Source organism: Lates calcarifer, linkage group LG4 (assembly GCF_001640805.2).
Source record: "Lates calcarifer isolate ASB-BC8 linkage group LG4, TLL_Latcal_v3, whole genome shotgun sequence".
Lineage (NCBI taxonomy): Eukaryota > Metazoa > Chordata > Actinopteri > Centropomidae > Lates > Lates calcarifer.
The window spans coordinates 4,087,677-4,108,651 of record NC_066836.1 but is presented as its reverse complement, the minus strand read 5'-3'; the positions used below and the strand labels follow the sequence as shown (position 1 = coordinate 4,108,651).

Here is a 20,975-nt window from a genome sequence, read left to right as displayed (position 1 = left end):
GAGTTTTTATTTTGGGGACATCTCCTGAAAGACTTGTGCCAATCATGACTTGGTGACTCAGAATGCAACTTTTCAGTCTTTTCTCTACGACAACTGTGCTTTTCAGTTAAGGAAAAACTAAACTCCAAGAATCTCACAATGTTCTCTTTTTAATGCGTTCTTTGTTTGTGTGTAACCAGGGAGGAGCAGGGTTGAACCCCTTTGGGTCAAACTGGAGGTGGAAGTTGCTGCAGATTAGGAAAATGAACATTGACGTTTTCTGCTTGAGGATGATTGTTAGTGCTCTGGAGCAAAAACAAACCACATCGCCGGAGCCTCATTATCCTGCTTACCGCTACACGCTCTGAATGGGTAAATAAGTTGGCTCAGCTCATACTGAGAAGCACTGAACTCTGGGTTTTTGGGGGGCTTACAGAGCTCTGAAGTGCACGACCTCCTGTTCGCCGCTGTTTGTGGTGATGGATGGAGCTCATCGGTATTCAGGGTCTCCAGTGTGGGCACTTTGTTATTCAGCAAAACCGTAAAGAAGTGGACAATGCAGGTGAATGAGCTGTGGCCTCCCTCCCTGTCTCTGGTATTAGTCTGCCATGTCAGTGGTGATTAAATATATTTGACGGTGTGAAGGCCTCGTCCCTCCAGCAGTTTGAGGCTTTTTAATGCTGTCAAACTCACCATTCGTCACTTTGGCAGAATGATAGATTTGACTCGGTATGGATGGATGGATTGGCCAGAGGCTGAGTGATGGGTGTCCACCAGGATATTTGATTGAAATGAAAAGATATTTTCCATCACTCACATGTCAGCATAATGGTTTCCTTCTCTTGCTGGTTGAGCTTTGTGCAATTTCCCGTCTTTTATTGTTTCACCTGAGGCAGAAACTTCTTTTTTGTGAGCCAATATTACACCTATTAATGCTGTTACTCCATGCCACAGTAGAAATAAGACAGCAGAGTCGTATTCTTATATTCTATTATAGTGTGAAAAATCATATATCCACTCATCTCCTTCCAGAGTGACATCTGCTTTTCATGAATGTTGCTCCTCAACTTCCTCAGAAATGCTCCTGTTTGTTTTGGAATTGCATCTGTTGACCTGGATGCCTAAAATCTGATTGTAAATTCACTCTCAATCCGATGTTGAAGCTGACAGGAAGTGAAAGGAGGTGTGTTTGTCTACGAGCGGTTTGTGCCAGGGAGAGGAGGATGCAGTAGTTTAATATTCAGGAAAGCTCTCTGTCCAACACAGCCAGGGTCAGTGTTGAGGTTCAGCGGCTGCAGAGTCCAGCAGGTATTCAACATTTAGCTCCATTTTCCTCTGAGCTGTCTGTGTTTGTGCTCCACTGGTCACACTGTCAGGGACGTCCACTCTGAAATGCCAGACCTCCTCTGAGGAAAAGTGGCCCGGCGTTTTTAAACCATCCCTCTCTCCCTCTCTCTTAGTGTTACCTCAGCGAGGTTGTGCTCTCACCACTCATTATCTCCTCTGGGATTACAGCGCTCAGCGTTGGAGAGCCGTCCCTCTCATTTCACCTCTTCAGACTACTGTAATTCACCTGCTTTTCACGCTGAGGGCTCCCCCACCATCCACAGGAACAAGTGTCTGTCAGGCCAAGGCCTGCAGGGATAAATTTTATCAGGAGGAGCAGCAGGCCTGCTGATGATTGTCAAGTAGCTGGACAGCATTTAAAACTGCAGAATTAAATATGTGTGAAGCTGAAAATCACTATTTCACTAATAAAAGAATTGTTAAAGTTTAACTATAGAGTGTAATGTCCTAAACTGAGTTCAGACTCAGTTAACACCTTTTAATTTATAATCAAAGAGCAACAGTGACGCTGAGACAAAGATTACTTAAAGTTATAATCCTTAAACTTGAATTAAAGGTGGTATATGTAAGGTTTTGTTGTCGGTACAGAGCTAATGTTAGCATTAACACCTGTTGCACGCAGGGGTTGATAAATGAAAGAAATAATTAGCTAGCTCGCTCCCTCTGTGTGTAACCTAGTGCTGTAAAGCTGCTATTTTAAGGTAAAATAGTTACATAATGTTGCTTTAAAACACAGTTACTATAACCACGAGTTACCACAGGTGTCGTAATTCAGAGGTTCATCTCAAGTAATTTGCCATCACAGCTTTTTTGTCACTCACATATTGCAACTTTGCAAGTTCAAAAATGCTCTCACGTGCTTATCTGAGGTGTAAATTTGGAAAACTGGGAGAGATTTTTACAGTACTTTGAACACTATAATTATACCAAGATATCACAGTTCAGATAGTGAAGCCATATTAATGATTAAAATGAAAAATGCTGTACTTTGAATTTCATGGCCATTCACTTCAACAAAGGATAAATAACAATGCTGAATCTGTCTAATCGGCTTGTTAAAAAAACCAAGGTTAAAATGTGCCCGTGTAAATCGAGTGTCCTTTTAAAAAGTGAGATCATCAGAGCGGTGGTGGTGGATATCAAGAAGCTGATGAAGACCTTGTGCTGTTGAGATGAAGTACACTAATGTTGACAGAGCAATCGAAAGCTAGAGCCTTGTTGTCAGAGTCGTGGGCTGGGATCGGACTGCAGCGTGAATCATAGTAATTGGCTCTTGTCTCAGCGGTGGAGAACAACATCCATTAACAGAGAGGCTTTAGACGGAGGCAGCGTTAGTTTGGCTTTAGCTACAGTTTGGAGCTCGGGAGGAAAACTATGAATATTTATCGAGCTGATGTTCATGAATCTGTGTGTGTGTGTGTGTGTATTTCTGCGTGAGATACAATTACACTGTGCAGACCACAGTACATCTCATAAAACAAACATTTACGTCTCCTGTGTGACTTTTTACTGTTTAGTGTATTTTCTCAGTGTACTGCAAATTTAACAAACAAATGAAATAGCTGCAGCAAGAGTAAAGAGTCAAATTCTTGCAATAATTTACGTCGTATGTGCATGTTTATGACTTCCTTGGAGAATATGGTGGAGAAACCAATTAAAACAAGCTCAATTACTGCTAATTATTGCAGTATGTATAATGTATGATGTTTTTATTGCAGTCAATCATCCGTAAACCTTTAAAGTGTGTTAAGGTGAAGGTTTCCTCTCCATCAGTATCCAGCCTGTAATGAGCCAGTCAGGATGCCATTCATCTCCACAACATGACATGATTACAACACTCATTTATCCATCTAGGTTCAATTACACCTTTCATTCATCCAACTGGACATTATTACACTGTTCATTCATCTAATATGGAGCCATTAGAGCTGAGAAACCTGTTTCCACCTGGGGAACATTAAGCCTTCTTCTCAATGACTAGACTCAGCTGTAATAGCCAGAGGCTCAAAAACAGGTTTTTGTTATTAACATCATTTTAAGGGTTTAGAAAACTGCAGCTTTTGCTCTCATGAAACTGTAAAAACCTGACTGAATAACCCCCCGAAACTCCGATCCTGAAAAGCTTGGATAATTTGGAGATACCAGACTTTCATCTCACAGCATCAGTGAGCTCCCGTCCTGCTGTTTTTTAACAATTCAACAGTTTTTCACTCAGGGTAAAAGACGGGGAATAATCCATCTCCTGCTGCGTCTGATATTGTGATATCCTCAGTGTGTTTTTTTACGTTTGATCTCTCTGATCCACTCAGCTGTGGGTTTTTATAACTCTGGAGAAGACTTTGGACACTTCTATCCAACTGCTTTTGAAATTTATGATTTTTCGCTCATGCTAAGAGATGGGACTCAAGTTGCTGTTGTGAAGTTCTTAGCGCTCACTTAAGAGACTGGAACGTAAAGTCAAAGGCCTGTTTTAACTTAGCTGACATTTAAACTCAGCTCAATGATAAAAAAAAAAATGCACTACTCTTCTCTCAGCTACTCAAAGGTATTTACTGAGGCTAAAAAAATGTGATGTACCTGCCCAATAACCTCTGGTGTTCTGTTTTTCTGACCATCTAAGTGCTGCATCAGTCAGAGCAAGTGTTGTGATACTTCTATCCAACTATTTACACCCTCTTAAATTAGTTTCTTTGACTCTGAACGGATGTTGCTGGGAGGTTATCTCTGGGTACAAAAGTCTGTGTATTCTCAAATGTGAGACTGTTTGCCTGCAAACCAAGCAGTTTCTTATTTCTGCAACTTTAGAAATGGTTGAAATACTGGTGCTTGGAGGCTGGTTGGATGAATTCTTGTTTTAAACTGATTAAGCAGTTCAGGTGATTGACAAAAAAATAATCAGCAGCTATTTTTGTCATCAAAGAATGGTTTAATCAAGAGGCTTCATCAGTTCTGACTTGATTTGGCTTTTAATTTAATTGGTTGCAATCTGCCTTCTCACCACTAGGTGTCACTAAATCCTACACACTGGTCCTTTACAGAAATAGAAAAGGTCAAAGCCACAGAGCTGTGACAAAGTACTTAATTTGCAGGCATACTGTAACTAAATGTGATTTTTTTTCTGCTTTGTGATTGGTTGACAGAGGTGTGTGACAGTGCTCTGGTGTCCAGTCTGCCACCATCGTCCTTCAGAAGCTCCTCCCAGCTGTCCAGCAGCCACGCACCAGGCTTTGCCAAACTCAACAGGAGAGAAGGTGAGGAAAACTTTCTCATTGCTGAACCTGACTCTGGGTAAAACTGGGTAATGTTGCGTTTAATCGGACTGGGTACATACTTTGGCTGACACCATCAGTGTATTAGGGCCTGGAATAATGTTTACACTGCTTGTTTTTCTAAGAGGAGATGTGAGCTGTTTCTTAAGTCCAGTGAAATGTAAGGTTTACCGGGGTCCAATAGAGACAGCAGAGAGGAAGCAGAGCCAAATCTCTCCTCTTTTTCTGCTTTGCGGCAGTGCATCTCTGGGAAGAAGAGACTTTGTTTAAGCTCCGAATACAAAACAACAAACCAGAAAGTTTTTACCGGATTCACAAAGATTTAGGCAACTCACAGGTGAGTAGTTTAGAGGGAGGCAAGAGGATTAGAATAATTTCTAAGACAGGACTAGATCGAAAAGAAAGAACAAGCCAGAGTTGCTTTGTCCCATCTTTATTCTCTATAGGTGCCGTTTGTATTGAGGGTTTACGCCAGAAGGATGAATGTAAAAAGTGTTTGTTCGTCCGGCGTGAAGACCCTGCGGGGAGTCTTGTGCTGGATGCTGATGAGAGGCTTTGACAAAATGAAGATCATAGTTTGTTGTGGAGCTTTTTCTGCAGGGAACAGGCTTCGCTGCTTTATCCTGACATCAAAGCTAAGAATCAGCTGGGAGGGTAAGACGGGTTTAATCTGGATCTGAATGATTTTCACCACCTGGGAAACTAAAGGAAGTCGAGCCTGCAGAACATTACAGTCCTCAGTTTGATGGTTGAGACTTTAAGTCTTTTTGCTGCTAAATGCTGCCAGTCTTCTCTCTTTGTTTGGTGATCTGACTTTTCTGTGGCAATAGCACACATCTCTGAGGATGCATACTTACTAGTTTAGGACAACTTTTTGGCAAAATTAGACTCCAAAGTATAAAGAATAGTAGAATAATCAGAATCACCTCCAAGACTACCAACGTTACACACTGTCAGTTCTAAGACAAGGGGTCAGAGGTTGCAGTGATTTTGTAGGTCAGGTAGTGGAGAAATTTAAAGCTAAATTTCATCATTGCCCTTTTCCGACCTTTGCTTGTCTAAAGCCACCCTGCTGCAAGGCTGCTGACATTTCTTGGCCTTCCAAAAAACCAAAACAACTATCCTGCATCCCACAGTCTTTCCTGATTGGATGGATTTTGCTCATTCTAGGTTTTGATAGTAACAGGTACAGGTTTTATTTTGCTAGGGTCTAAATCCATATCTTCAACAATTACCTGGTAATTCAGCCTCTGCCGCCAGGCTCTTTGCACATATACACATAACAAAACATGTCAGCAGTCATTCATGCATGGTCCATAAGGTTCCTTTAAATGGACTTTGTTGAAATGTTAGAAAATACTGTAGATGGAGACAAGGGATTTATATGAACATGTAATATATGCACTGATAAACTTAGACTTTGATGTATCCACAGGGGTTGATGTTAAAAGATTAGTAGTGGATAAAACATTTTACAGTTGATTACTTTATCTGAAAATAACTGAAATGTAATAGACAACAAATTTTCTGTATATAACTGCATGATAGTTTTGCTGGGTTTTGCTTTATCAGCACATAAAGTGGTTTAACAGTCACTGCAAAACTGCTGCAATATTAATGTATTTTCCTAATCTACTTCTAGTGTGTAGTCTCTAGATTAGTAAAGCTGTGAGTATGTGTGTGTCACATTTCCTCCTTTGCAACGTTCGTGGTGCAGGATCCCAGGGAGCGATCCCAGCTGCTTTGCCGAGGAAATCGATGAATAAATGAGCATCTCCATCTCATTTCCATCTCCTGCTGCTGCTGCTGCTGCTGCTAACACTCTGCCTCCTCCGGTTGTTCTCTGAGGAGCAGCTTCACTTTCAATTCGTTTACCCGCTAAGTGAACAGAGATTATTAGAGTCTGGGAATAATCCCCTACACAGCACCTTAACAAGAGATTTAATCAGTCTTGCGGCAGGAATATATGACTTTACACATGTTAAAACCTTGTTGTCATTGATATGTAGTGAGAATCATCTGGGTACTGTGTACAGTAACATATTATTTACTCCATATGGTTGTACCAGTATATCATAACACCATAATTCATGATATAAAACATACTGATACACATCTGTAGCTGGAAAATTGAGTTAAATGTTGTGTACGTCAACTAGCTCCCAAACATGGTTTCAAGATTTTGGATGATGATGAAAAACAAACACCAAAGTTATCACAGTTCCTCCTGAGGGGAGGCATGAAGTTCAGAAAAAAGTTTTATGGCAATCCATCCAACAGTGGTTGGCACAAGAAGAGAAGTCAATAGATCACTGAAGTTATTATAATTTATCCTCTTGAAACAATTCTTATCTCTGCAAAGTTAGGGTTCCAATTTGGCTCATAGATGTTGAGATATTTCAGCGGATAAGTAAAAACTTTGACTGCCATTCACTGGAGAGGAAAAGCCAGACAATCGCATAAGTCATTTAGGTTCATCCCCTTGGGACAATGAATGCTTGCACAAAACTACATAGAAAATCATCAAATAGTTTTTTAAGATATTTCAGTCTGGATCAAAGTGGTGGACAGACATCCTGGCACTGCCATCCATAAAGCTACAAGAATTGTAGACTGCTGACTGAACGTAAGGTTGTAAAAAATTTCAAGGTCGCACTTGAGGGAAACAACAACCTTTTTCAAACTTTTATCTCCATAGCCAGTAGACACTTTCTAAAACCCAGCAGCTGTCCAGTTTCTGTCTGTTGTGAGGCTAGAGGATGTGACATTGTAATTCTGACTTTAACCTGATGAAGCCGATCATAGTGGAGGTCTGACGGCTCTGAGTCTGACACCAACAGTGGATAAAAAGCTGCAATAGTCTATTGATTTGAGATGAATATGCTTTTACCAGAAACCTGGAGGATGAATGACTCAACTATTTCAGTCTCCCCTCATTGGTCTCTCTTATTCTTCATTTTGATTTCCCCTTCTCACTTTTTTATCCCTCATTTCTCGATTGCCTCCTATCCTCGTCTTGTCCTCTTAACACCCCATTTTTCTTTCCTTTTCCATCTTTCACTCAACTTCCTTTCTCCCCTTTTTCTCTTCCTTTATCTGAATTATCCCTGTCCATCTTCCCGTCCCTCTGTACTGTCTGTCTTCTGTTGTAATCATTAGTTTCACTTCATCTGCAGTTCCAGTTTTCATTTATATTGGTAAGAACTAATTTAGTCAGCTCTGTCTTCCTGCCAAATGTTAATAGCAGTCTCCACGTTTAAACATTTTCTTTCTTCGGTAGGCGACGCTGACAGTTATCAGTGACGCCGCTGCAATTATTCTGGAATAGACCTGAAAAGAATTATTGTGCCACAGTAATCATTTTCCCAAAGAATGAGATTTGAAGGTGAAATTAAACTGTAATTAAAGCCTGTAAGTTGGTGTGAGGGAATGGACCGCTAACCAATTGATCTTCTTATTTAGTCATTCTCTGTGGCTTCTAAAAAGTAACAGTTCAGTTTCAGATCAATTTTACTTTTGTTAGCAACACTAAAAGCAACACAGTTTTTCATTTTGATTGTATACTGACTTGTAATAGGGAGAATGAAGCCTCTGTCATTCGTACTCCATGCACTAACACCTGTTCTATCTCTAGTCTTAGACTTAAACTACCAGAGTCAGGTCCAGTGAGTTCAAGAGAAATGCCGAACTATAGATCACTTAAAAAGACTTAGAAGTCAAAAAGTCAAAAACCAGCGTTCATCTCTGATAGCCAGCCAGGAAACTTTGAAAATATCAAGAATTAGAGACAGAGTTTGGTGTGTTTGTTACACTGACGGCACTTCCTGCTCCATAAGCCGGGGATCATGGGTAATAGACACCATTCAGCCATGTTTCAGTTCAGTAAGTGGGGCTACGCAGTCAGAGCTCCAGTCAAATGATTGATAAGCTTTGTTTTGTGTACATGAAAACCACTTGACTCAGAGCCCAGCAGGATTAATGACCACTCGTGGCTGCAGAGGGCGCTGTTGCTCATCAAAAATTACATTGTGTTGCTTTAAACCTCTATGGAATATCTTATGTTATTGCATTAAATTACCAAAATTTACATTGTGAATCTGAATATCTTGATATCAAAACAGCCTTGGTTTCCACAGGAAGTACTGGGCAAAATAATGTCACTGCCGAAAAAAATACATTAACTGTGTTTTCATGCTGCCTATTTTTAAGATTGGTTTGAGACTTGACCTGAATATACAGTGTTCTCTTAATATATCCTACTGAGAGATATCAAGAAAGTTTCATTGAAAAAAGGTTTTATAATCTATAATACAAATTGTTCTTGACAAGATGATTTATCCTGGATATGAAAAATAAGATTTAATCACCCTAAAATAACATATTTTGAGACTTTTCTCTACATGCCCGTTTTTCAGCGTGACATTTAGAAAAATGGAAATCTTTCGTGCTTCATCTGCAGAGAAGCTGCAGTGTTCTCCGGCCTGCTGCTGCTGTCAGAGCTGCACTGAGCCCATTAGCTTCCTGTTGGATTCTCTGTCCGACTGACATGTTATCAGGCTGCTGAAATTACCCTCCAGACTTTGTATTCTCATGCAAATGACCAGTGCTCATTCTGGGCCCCAGCACTCATAACAGTCTGTCTGTTACATGTCTTTCCGGCTGCCTTTCTATCGCTTTAAGATGCCTGTCTCACTGTCCTACTTCCTGTCTGCCTCTCAGTTTCCTCTCTGTCCCCTCTACCGTGACCCTGTCCAATTCAACCTGTCTCTCTAACTGTCTCATGGGATATCAGTGCATTACTGATGATGAAACAGTAATGAAGCAACAGTTATCCATCCATCTGCTCCTCAAAGTGAAGTGGTCAGAAGCTGTCCAAGTTTGGTGAACCTTATATAATTTTGCAATTAACTTTACATGAAGAAGACATTCACACTCAGCCAGCTACTCACGAAAATGCATCTTTTTCACTCTGTTTTGCCCATCTGTCTGTACTAAACCTGCATTTTCAGCATCCAAAATGAATCCTTTCAAACATGGCCTCCAGAATGGATAAATCTGGAAATGTATTTTTGTATGACAATCCAAAAAAAAAAAAAAATGGTCGGGGGCTGTGCTTTTGTGTCATTTTAATGAGCTGAGACCAGGCTGTCACCCTTCTTACCACATATTGTCTGCGATGCTTAGTTTTGTTGTTTTCTGACAGAAAGAGGAGGAAGAGGAGGAGATGTAGCCATTTTCTGATTGTTTAGACATTTCAGATTGCACAGCCATAATCCACCCACACTGGTGTTTTCACCAAGGCCTTGTCCAAATGTACCTATATATTTTTTAAGACAGCTTTTTCTCTGAGTTTTGGCCTTTTGACCACACACTAGCAGAGTTTTAGGTCACTGAAAACAGATCTTTTGTGAAACTTGTTCCCGGGCAAAGATGTTTAGAAACTCTGGTTTCAGCGTTGACATGTTGACAAGGAAAAGTGAACTGAAAAGTGACTTTCTTTATAGCTTCTGATTGGGCAACATGGTTTTAGGGTCAGGGTTATGTTACCCTCTTTTGGTTTGGCACAGTCTTGACAGCGTTTTTTTTTTTTTTTTTTTTTTTTTTTTAGCTATTTTTGAGAATGAAGGATGAAAATCCTGTATGCATGGACTAAACTTTAGACCCATTTCAGGACAGGAATCTGAATTAATGCATATTTCCATCCACTAGATTTATGCAAACACTATGAGCTGTATTAGATGTAGCTTTAGATTTAGCCCAGGGTCTAGAGAAGTGGGCTTTGGGACTGTAAGTCAGTTCCCAGCTAAAACCCCAAAAATAGCAGATTTTCAAAAACAAATGCTCACAGGTGATCATTGCGATCTGCCACCTCTTGCTACTACTGTTTATTTCAGTTCTGAATTCTGCAACACCCTCCGTTAATGATGCATCCTTGATCACAAATACTAAATTCTGAAACTGGTGGAAATGTGGACTGGTTCACAGAATCCTGAACGGAACCAGTTCAAGTGGTGGAAAAAGGGTAAAAGTTGTTCTTGAGCAAGGACCTTACGTCCGGTTGCTCTGGTGGAGCTGTTCAGAGGCCAGCAGGTCAGACTGTGTTTGTACTGGACAGCTTGGTTAGTCGTCACTGCATTTGCTCTCAATAAAATAATAAAAAACCAACAACTTAAATCGCTTTTTATTTGACACTCTGCACAATCAAAACAAAACAGGGCAAAAGTGGTGTTTTACATGGATGCCTGAGTCCCTTTTGATTTGGTTTTACATTCCCACATTTCCACTGGGACAGTCTCACTGTTCCCAAGATTCGTCAGGCCACAGTGATAATTTCATCCTGTATTCAGCCCTCAAAGCAGTGATGTCCCACTCTTAACCTCCATTAACCTGCACTTTTCTCAGTGGGTGGTTGGATCTGGTAGCCTGACAGACACTGAGCAGAAAAACAGGGTGATCTCTTTGATTTAAAGTGACAGCCGTGAAAAAACGTATTGAGACCGTCAGCCGTTCACCTCAATTATATTAGTTTCAGTTATACTGACAGGGTGGACACAGTAAATCTTTGTACCGCCTCTCGGCCGCCGATCTCTTTCTCTTTTCCCCTACAGTCTAATCTTCGTGAGTAAATGTCAGAGTGTCTGCTCTGTTCTGTTCTGCTGTCACTGGACACGTCTGTTAGTCAAGTGCTTATTAACGTTGACCTTTAGCTCTTTAAAGATCAGGCTGCACCAGCCACCAGACCGACACTGATTCATTTTCACTGCTGAGCTTCTCTCCTCGGCCTGCCACCACACATTGTTCTGAGACATTTTTGAGTGGTAACAATTGCTGTTCAAGTTCCAATTGTTGCCCTTTTGAACTTACATGACACTCAGGGTGTTGAATATATCATCCAGTAGTTTTAGTGAACAGACTTTACAGTTATCACAAAGTGGCAAAATCAAGAAATATATTTAAGAAACAACGATTTTGTCGTCAGAAAGGTCAGAGGTCTTTTGGATTATTGCAGAAAAGTTCCTGATCCTTCCAATTTTAGTTGATCAGATAATCTTCACAGATTAACACCATTTTTCTGATGTTTGAAGCCTAAATCCAATCTCCAGAAGTAAAAAGCTAATGTTAGGCTATAAACCAACTACACCACGGTCACATGAACACAACGTCTCCACCACTAAGCTTCCAACTGGTCATTTCATTTAGCTCTGAGCTCTTCTACAAAAGCCTTTCTTCTTAGAAAGTTAGAGATAGTTTGAAAGAGCGTGAGTAGAAACACAACGAGGCTGTAAAGGTGGACTGGTGAGTAGACGGGGATTGACAATTAGTTAAAAATGTATAACTTCATACCTTATGCAGAGATCATAAGGCATGATATCGACTTGGAAATGGCACAGTTGGCCATACATGATACCACTAATGCGCCATGAGGCCTCAACAGACAGACCATAGCATTTGTTTTTTGTTAATGACTCGGTCTGTGACGACACGTGTCCTAATATGGAAAGTCGGTCACCGGCCCCACCTGCCTGAATACCCTTGTAAGTGATGAAAGTCAGTAAAGACCAGAGGCTGTGATTGGTCGGGGGTTGATCACAGCTGCTGTTTAACTGCTGTATAGTCTGATCCTGGTACTGTACAGGCACGTACTCTGCTCTATATTTTGTCACATCACTGAACAATAATGTTATTGTTATTGAGAATATGACAACAAATACATAACGTGCCATGCTTGTATCTTACATCCTGTATGCACAGCAGGCGGTGGCCAGAAAATTGGAAGGAGGAGAACGGTTGTCTTCCTGAAAGTCAAGTGAGATTTAAGCTACTTTCAGTGTGTTTGTTCTTTGTAGGGCTTTCTGACACACACACACACACACACACACACACACTCTCTCTTTGTTTGTGTGTGTTTGTGCGCTCAGTGGGACACTGGTCAGCAGCCTCCTCCCTCAGAATCCGTCCATCTGGTGTTTGAGCTCTGCGCCGTCGTTTTGGCCTGACCAAGCATTTTCCTACACAGACACACACAAACACACACAGCCCACTGTTTCAGTGTTTGAAGTGTCTTTATTGTGTAGCAGCCCATTCAATCAACCCTGGTTTATCTGTCCAGGCAGACTTCTCTCAACACCCCCCTCCTCCCATATTTATACATGCAGTGTGGGCAGTGCACATGGCCACAAACACAAATGGAAATCTACAGCTTCAGGAGATTGGAGCATCTTGAAAACAAGACACGATCCTAACAGCAATTCAATACTGAATAATGTACCACACACACACACACACACACTCTACTGTAATTTATAACACTATGCATCAGTCAGTGACCTTGTAGTATGTTGCATTGAAGCCCCTTGTTGATGCTAGTTTGTATCAGAAAAGTTGCTGCTGAAACAGTTCAACTGACTAATCGATCACCTTCATAATTTGCTGCAGGAAAAGATCTCAACCAATCGACAGATCATAACAAGGCACTTTACTTCTGATATTTAACATGGGGGAGGACACAGATGTGAAGGTGAAGGGCTAATTTATGGTATTTCTGCATTGCTAATGAATGCTAACCCAGGAGGTGGAAGTCTCTACGATACTTTTATCTCTGTTCTGCTTCACTGGTCATGAGCTGATGCCACTTTCTGACCTGTGTTTATCCTGTGTTAGCCACTGGTCTGAATAACAGCTGGACAATACAGTTTTAGATGATGTTTCAACATGAGCTTCAGTGCTCTGCAGATTCCTCAAGTCTCTGAACTCTACTTTAAACTCTATTCTTTTCTCTATATTTTTTGATGATGATGGTGGTGAAGAGTGCTGTCTCAGTGACTCCGTGTTCTCAGTGTGGAAGCATCTGCACTCTTTTGGTTTCTCTTCTCATTTAGTTGATCAGGTTTTTATTTTATTTGTCGTTTGTATGCACATTTATTTGTTTATTTTTCAAGGTGTAAGATTTAATATAGTTTGGAATTTCAGATATTCTGATATTTTTAAAAAGTCAAAGGTGCATCTACAGATTTTTACGTCAGTGAGCCTCTTGTCCTGTCGGTCAAACTGATGGAAAATCTCTTAGCTTTTTATTAGTTTTTAATGTGGATCTGGCTCTAGATGCAGATCTAGGAATTTTTTAAATTGCTGAAAATGTTGACTGCATTGTCTTGGCTTTTAAACTATTTTACTTTTGGATGCAGGTGTTTGACCCTGTTTTTCAAAACTCTGATAGTTTTGTTTCTCTCAAAAGTGAAATGTCAAATGTTAATTGTATTTCACAAATGAAATGACAAAATGTGTGTGTTTCTCAGATGGACATGAAAAGAGATGTGTCACTGTGCATCACACAGCAAATGTGAGTGATTTAAATTCCTCAGGAAAGCTCTTAAAGTGTGATTTATATCCCATTATAACTTCAAAATGAATTCGATCCCTCAATCAATCGTCTTCACTCTTCATTCCAGTTTCATAACAGAGCAGTTTTAGTTCAGAGTGAAAGGTCAAGCAATGCAATTCATTTTTCAGCATCTACCAAACCTTATTTAATTTCATTGCAGATAGATGAAAATCTAATAAATCAGTTACTGTATGCTGTTTTTTTTCCCTCCTCCTCCTCCTCCTCTCTCTCTGCAGGAGCTGGAGGTTGGTCCCCCCTCACCTCAGACAGGTACCAGTGGTTGGAGGTCGACCTGGGCGAGAGGACCAGGATCACCGCTGTCGCTACCCAGGGCCGCTACGGCAGCTCTGATTGGCAGACATCGTACCTGCTGATGTTCAGCGACACAGGACACAACTGGAAACAGTACAGACAGGAGGACAGTAGAGGGGTGAGTCCTATCACACAACAGACACAAGCCACATTTTTATTCTTTGCTCGACTTTATCTCCCCTCAGGGATCAATAAACGTCATCATATCTCGTTTTGTGTAACTCATATGAAGTGATTTGGAGTCGAGCGGTGGCGGAGTATATGTGGCTCTGTGTGTACTCTACAGATAAAGTCAGTCATCATGAGTTTACCTCTTCATTTATAATGGATGAATCCTCGCAGGAGCTCTGCTGAATGTGCAGATTTGTTGCCAAACATTTAAGCTGCTGCTGTGATGACAGAGAGGCAGGGAAGATTTGTCTTTTTTTCTTATGTCTCTCCTGTAAACCTATCCTCTTGTTCTCTTTGACTGTCTTTATTTTTGACTTTTAAAGGAGGGTAACACAGCGTGTACTGTAATTAGTCACCCACCACTGCTGGATGTATGGTAATAATATTCTAACCATGGACACTACTTAAAATATAGTCATTATTCATTATAATACTGCTTATTTATAAGTTTTATTACTTGTTAATATTCTGTAATTTCACAGAATGTTTATTAATTAATTAGTAGATTACAATAAAATGAAGATGCACAGAACACTCATTCTTGACCTTTGGGAAATCAAATTGCCATTCACTAGCTTTTCTTGTCTTCTTCAGCTAAGGAATTTAGTAAAAACCCTGTGCAGGTTTTAAAGTTATTAGAATGACCTAAGTGCTACAAGATTCCTTAAACATAAGCTCAAAATGCTGTGTACATTCAAACTTTCTTGTCTTCTTGAATCATTAATTCACCATCTTAAAGTAACGTTATATGAGTTAAAACAGCAGCTTCTAAATTATTTTGATGGTGCACTGACTTGTAATAGGGAGAATGGAGACCATTTCCACTCTGTCTTCTGTTCTGTTTCAGTTCAGAGAGAGGGACTACACAGTCAAGCGATTGATAGGCTTTGTTTTCTATACATGAAAACCACTTAACCTTCAAGCTATTGAGTCAACGAGCGACAAGTGTGATCTTTTTCATAATAAGTTAATAGTTCCTCTAGTTCATTGGACTTTTAAGTACTCTTTCCAGCAGTGATCACGGGTTAACGGAAAAAAAACATGGCAGAAACATGGCACAGTGGAGCCAGAATGTGAAGGAGCTCAGCTGGCTCCTGTAGAACTGAATAATGAAGAAATCAGTCAGGGGGACAGCAGAGGCAGTGAGGCATCACCTCCCACCTCCTGGTAGACACAGCACTTCTCTTCAGCGTTCTCCCGTTGCACAAGTGTCATGTTGGACTTGTTTTTGTTCCATTGTGCTGACGGTACATGGCTCAATATTCAGACACTGGAATACTAAGTAGTTGTTTGTGTAGAAAGCGAAAACACCACGATGAATCCTGTCAGCACAGCGAGCCACTTCGTGTTTGAGTTTCCTACCTCTGCATGCTCCCACTGAATCTAACACCAAATCAAAAAGTCCAGAAAACATGGAAAAGGTGCAGTATTCCTCCTCTGATTATTCACGTTGAAGCCTAATTCATTTCAGAGAAGAGCTTTTGATTAGAGGTCGAGCTGAGGCAATTTCCTCATATGGAGAGAATCCAACTAATCTCAGCACCGAGGATCTTCTCTGAGAGAGAGAGAGAGCAGAGAACGGCTTCTCAAAGCTTAAAAACATGTTGATCTGACACTCTACATAAACTGTGCACAATCCCAGTCACATTTCAAAGTGTTTCTGAACTTATGTGTATTAGTCAGCCAGGCTTAGAGAGGCTGTCAGAGGAGAGAGCTGATGACAGAAAGAAAGCTGCTGGATCAACCACAACGTATTTCCTACTGGGCTTCCTCTTGCACGACTGAAGACCAGGGATGCAGTATGCTGTTTTCTCATTTTTTATTTCTCTCTCAAAAGCCTTTGGGTTTTTGAAATATGTCTTTATCTCTCCCCTTATTTTCTCGTTTCTCATCTCACCTCCGTTTTGTTCCTCCCTTTGATACTTCTCACTGCATCTCCTCCCTTTTCTTCTTCTACTTTCTCTACTTTATTTCCCATTCACACTCAGTTAATCTCTTTCTCCCTCTCCTTGATTGTCAGACGCTGCTGTTGGAGAATTCACATAATCTCTCTAACGGTAAATGAGATTCTGTCCTCTCTTCAGTGGTATTTGTTGAGTTGAAGGCATTTCTTCCTCTTCTGCTTTGATGAGACGATACACGTAACATCTTTCTTCTCTGGTCTTTTGACGTAACTCTTACACAACCACATACATACAGAAACACTCCTCTTGTATACTACCTGACCTGAGCAGAAAAACAACAGAGCTATGACCTGACCTGTGTTTACATCCTCTTGTCAAATCCCTGTTATCTTTTTTGTGCTTAAGCTCATGCTCCATTGACTTTGATTTAAAATTACAGTTGTACAAGAGAGCAAAAAACATTGATCAGTGAATAAAGCAGGTGTACTGGAGAAGGTTCAGAGACTACGTCTATAACAAACAACAGCTGTACCTGATGTAAATTTGGCTGCAGTCCCTTTCAACGTCGTCACCTGTGCTGCCACACATGAAGTCTTTTCACATACGGTATGATGCGAATCAAGAATATGAAAGTGTGAAATACTCACCTGCCAATATGCCGGAGCAGAAGCCCCCAGGATGTAGGTGGGACAGTTTGAGGCACCTGAGGAAGAAGAGGACGAACTACCAGGATCCTTTAACCCAGAGTAGTATCTGCATCCTTTTTTTCGCTGTGTAATATTCACACTTGTGTGAAAGTACTTATATCAAAAACAACAGTTTGAAAAGATAAATTGATTGAAAAATTGCCTTCAGTGTGAAAAAACCTTTTGAGGGCTAACTGGATGTCCCATTCTGAAAGTTCATAAAGAACCTCCTGCAGTGCTCATTGGATCTCCTCTGTTGTGTCAAAACAGCGACTCTTCAGCCTGAACGTCAACCCAGTAAGTCTTTGGTCTTGAAGACTACTTCCACAGCGGAGACTACTGATAGGTCTCTTGGCTGTAGTCGTGAATCCAACTCTCGTCGCCACTGATGATCCTCGACGTGAAGGTTGGGTCATCCTGAGCCTGTTGGTTAGAAAAACTCATTTAACACAGGTCCAGATGTTGAATACTGACTCATGAAAGTTGTTGCTCACACCTGCTGCAGACGCCTTACGGTGCTGCACTCCGTTTGTTCACAACAGGAACAGTCTCAGTACTTTTCGATCGCACCTCATGTGTCTTTATTTGTGATATAGATTCATCACTTTAAATTCCAGTGAGATTTTTTAGACATTTCTAAAATCCAAGAGAGAACAGCCCACAGACGACAGACAACAATTTAAAGTTAATGCTCAATTTAGTCAGAAGAAAAATGACCAGAAGTGACACTGCAAGGTTTTATATTGATATTTTTTTTCCTTTTATTACAATGAAACTCAAGGTGTCTTCTCATCATGAGGAGATCCAGCTCCACTCTCTTATGATTACAGAGGAATTAATAAGTTAATTATGTATCTAAGCTTTTATTCAGCAGTGGGTGAGCCAGTTAACCTGCATGTCAACTTCAAGGGAGGGATGTAATTAGGATAGATAGCCAGATGGGAGAGATGGAAAGAGATGAGGAGAAGCATCCATCAGGCATTCAGCCCAGAGTCAGAAAGAAACAGACGATCAATTCGCCGCTCCTCAGACTTCCTGCAGAATGATTTTAATATGAAGCAGGTTAATGAACATACTCTGCACAAAGAAACTGTTTCCAAAACAGAAAAAGGTGTTTAACTGCTGTAAGAGATCCATCTCTTTTATTCTCCATCTGTTCATCAGAAACAGCTTTTTATTACACAGCATGTTCTCCTTCCTTTGACTATTAGCTTCTGGGAATGTGATGTATTTTAAAAATGATCGTCAGATAAGTTGGCACAGTGGTCAGCTTTATTATACACACAGATGGCCTCACGTTTGAGTCTTGAATACTTTGATACACAGAGGAGTTCATGGTCGACTCAGTGAATCTAAGATACCCAAGTCCTGTGGCTGCAAAACAAGCCCAAATCATCACCCCTCCACCACCGTTCTTGACAGCTGGTATGAGGTAGTTTTCGCTGAACGTGGTGCCGTCTGTTCAAAGGACATTGTTTCAGAATTCTTGAGGATTGTTCAGCTGCAACTTTTCAAACCTAAGTCGTGCTGCCATGTTCTTTTTAGAGAGAAGAGGCTTTCTCCTGGCAACTCTTCCAAACAAGCCATACTTGTTCAGCCTTTTCAGCCTGTCATGAACTTTAACATTTAGCATGCTAACTGAGGCCTGTAGAGTCTGAGTTGTAGCTCTCGGGTTTTTTCAGTTTTTCTGAGTCTGACCTTGGGGTGACTTTTCCACTTGTGAATAATCTCTCTCACTATTGAATCATGGACTCATGGCCTGTATTGATGGACAGCAACAATTGCTTCAATTGTTAAGACACACCTGAAAACTTTTATAGAGGTGATCAGTTAATCAAGGGCGTTTGATCAGCAGCACCTGGCTGCTACTTACCCTTTTGATTCCTATGGAAGCAGTAAGGATGTACTTAAGACCAGGTGATTTTTTTTATTGTGTCCTGATACATAAAACCATATTATTCAAAGACAGTGTGACATTAATGCATATATTCAGCTGAGATGTTTCCAATGTGTTTCTGTGTTGTCAGTTTTTTCCAGGTAACAGTAATGCAGACAGCGTGGTTCAGTACAAACTGCAGCAGCCGGCGATCGCTCGCTTCCTCCGCCTCATCCCTCTGGACTGGAACCCCAGCGGGCGGATCGGACTCCGGCTGGAGACCTACGGATGTCCTTACAGTAAGTCTTTTCTTCCTTTACCGATTTGAATCCTCTCTGGGGGGTTTTGCACAGCTGGAAAAATCTGGTGTTGCTGGTTTCATCCAAACAACCTGCTGAACTGGTTCACTGGCCTCTAGGGAAATTTAGTTCTTACGGAGGATTTATAAGAACCTGAACCCCAGCAAAACATCTCAACATTCAATATATAATAGATTTAATTTGGATTAAATGAAAGTGAGAGAAAGTCTTTTTATACCACATACTTTTTTTTAAATTTCTCATGGGAACAAAAACCACCTTCTCTTGGAAATATGTTTATGTTTCCCAGTTAATTTACGCTCTTTCCTCACCTTAACGGTGAAAAATAACATGTATCGCAGTGTTTATCTTCCACACAGAGCACACTGTTTTGACAGTTTCCTTCTGTTCCTTTTTAATTAGTATCAGCCTTGACATCATTGCAGTGAAACTCAACAAGCATCTGATTTATTCACACTGCACACAGCTGTTTTTCATGTCAGCATTGATGATGACGAAAAAAAACAAAACAAATATTACAGTTTTTCTATTTGAGCCAGGAATTTATTCTGCTTTTAAATAAACAACAGATATCAAACCTGTCACTGCTGCTCTCACCTCATCCATAAAAACATGTCGTGGCCAGTAAAAGGTGGCATTATCTGCTTGGCCTATTTTACTGAAAGAGCAGGTGTTTGTTCTGCTGGCGTTGGTTTCCTGCTGTGTCTTTGTCCTGATTTCTGTCCTCTCAGCTGTTTGTTTACTACAGTGTCCCCCTCATGAAAACATACTCATGAATATCAAAAACAACTCCACACATTTACATATGTATATGCTTGAACAGTAAATATGATTTCCATATGGTTTCTGCTTTGATTCTTAGTTTCTCCCTTTTTCTGACAGATGTTGAAAACAATGCAGAAAATAAGGTACATTGGTTTTGGACAGAGCTGGACATTTATCTGCCTTGACATGTTACTCACCTCCTGCTGATACCTGAAACACGAAAGGCTGTGATATAATAATTTAAAGATAAACTGGCTGTGAAATAAAAAATGTGCCATAATTGATACAGACTGTCTGAACGTTTCAGTTTGTCTCCTACAAATTAATCTGTATTGGAAACACATGAAAATTCAAAGGTACCCTGTGGACTTTTCCTCAAACCAAACAAACTTATATTTACACATGAAAGCACGTCATGTTTCCTTGAGGCCTAACAAACCTGCTGAAAACATTTCATGTCTCATAAAACATTTGTGGCACAGATTAAGGTAACGCTTTATTTTACAGGTGCTGTATTTACCATCTGATTTCCTGGAAACTTTCCTTATAATGTCCTGAAAATTAACTGGTATTTAGCTGTTAATTCCAAGGATATTTCCAAGAAAAGCCTACACACTTTTGCACTAATTGCTAGAGAAATTAATTAATAAATACAAGATTTAATAAGCACCCCCTCGTTATGGTCAAGTTTTCAAGTCTGAATGTAAGTGAAAAATACTTCATTAATTGTGTAATACTTCATTCTTGGAAATATCCCGGTAATTTACAGCTAAATACAGCTAAGCTAATCTTCAGAAAATTATGAGGAAGATTTTGTGGAAATCACAGGACCTGTAAATGTAATGTCTGTTAGCTAGTAGTCTCTTTATATTCTGCATTTTTCTGCTGCTTCGCTATTTTTCTTGGCATTTTATTTTATTTTAGATACAAATAAAACTGTAAACGTCACAGCGTTGCTCTGTGG

At 40.3% G+C, this 20,975-nt stretch overlaps 1 protein-coding gene across 1 annotated transcript in view; it reads left to right on the top strand.

Annotated features, from left to right (window-relative positions):
- The window catches only part of LOC108884340 (contactin-associated protein-like 4), a 98,594-nt gene that overhangs the window by 18,769 nt on the left and 58,850 nt on the right, over window positions 1–20,975 (top strand). The window contains exons 2-4 of the mRNA XM_018678191.2: window positions 4,467–4,577; window positions 14,214–14,407; window positions 19,078–19,225. Of these exons, the coding sequence (XP_018533707.1) occupies window positions 4,467–4,577; window positions 14,214–14,407; window positions 19,078–19,225 (453 nt within the window). The remainder of the gene's footprint in view (window positions 1–4,466; window positions 4,578–14,213; window positions 14,408–19,077; window positions 19,226–20,975) is intronic.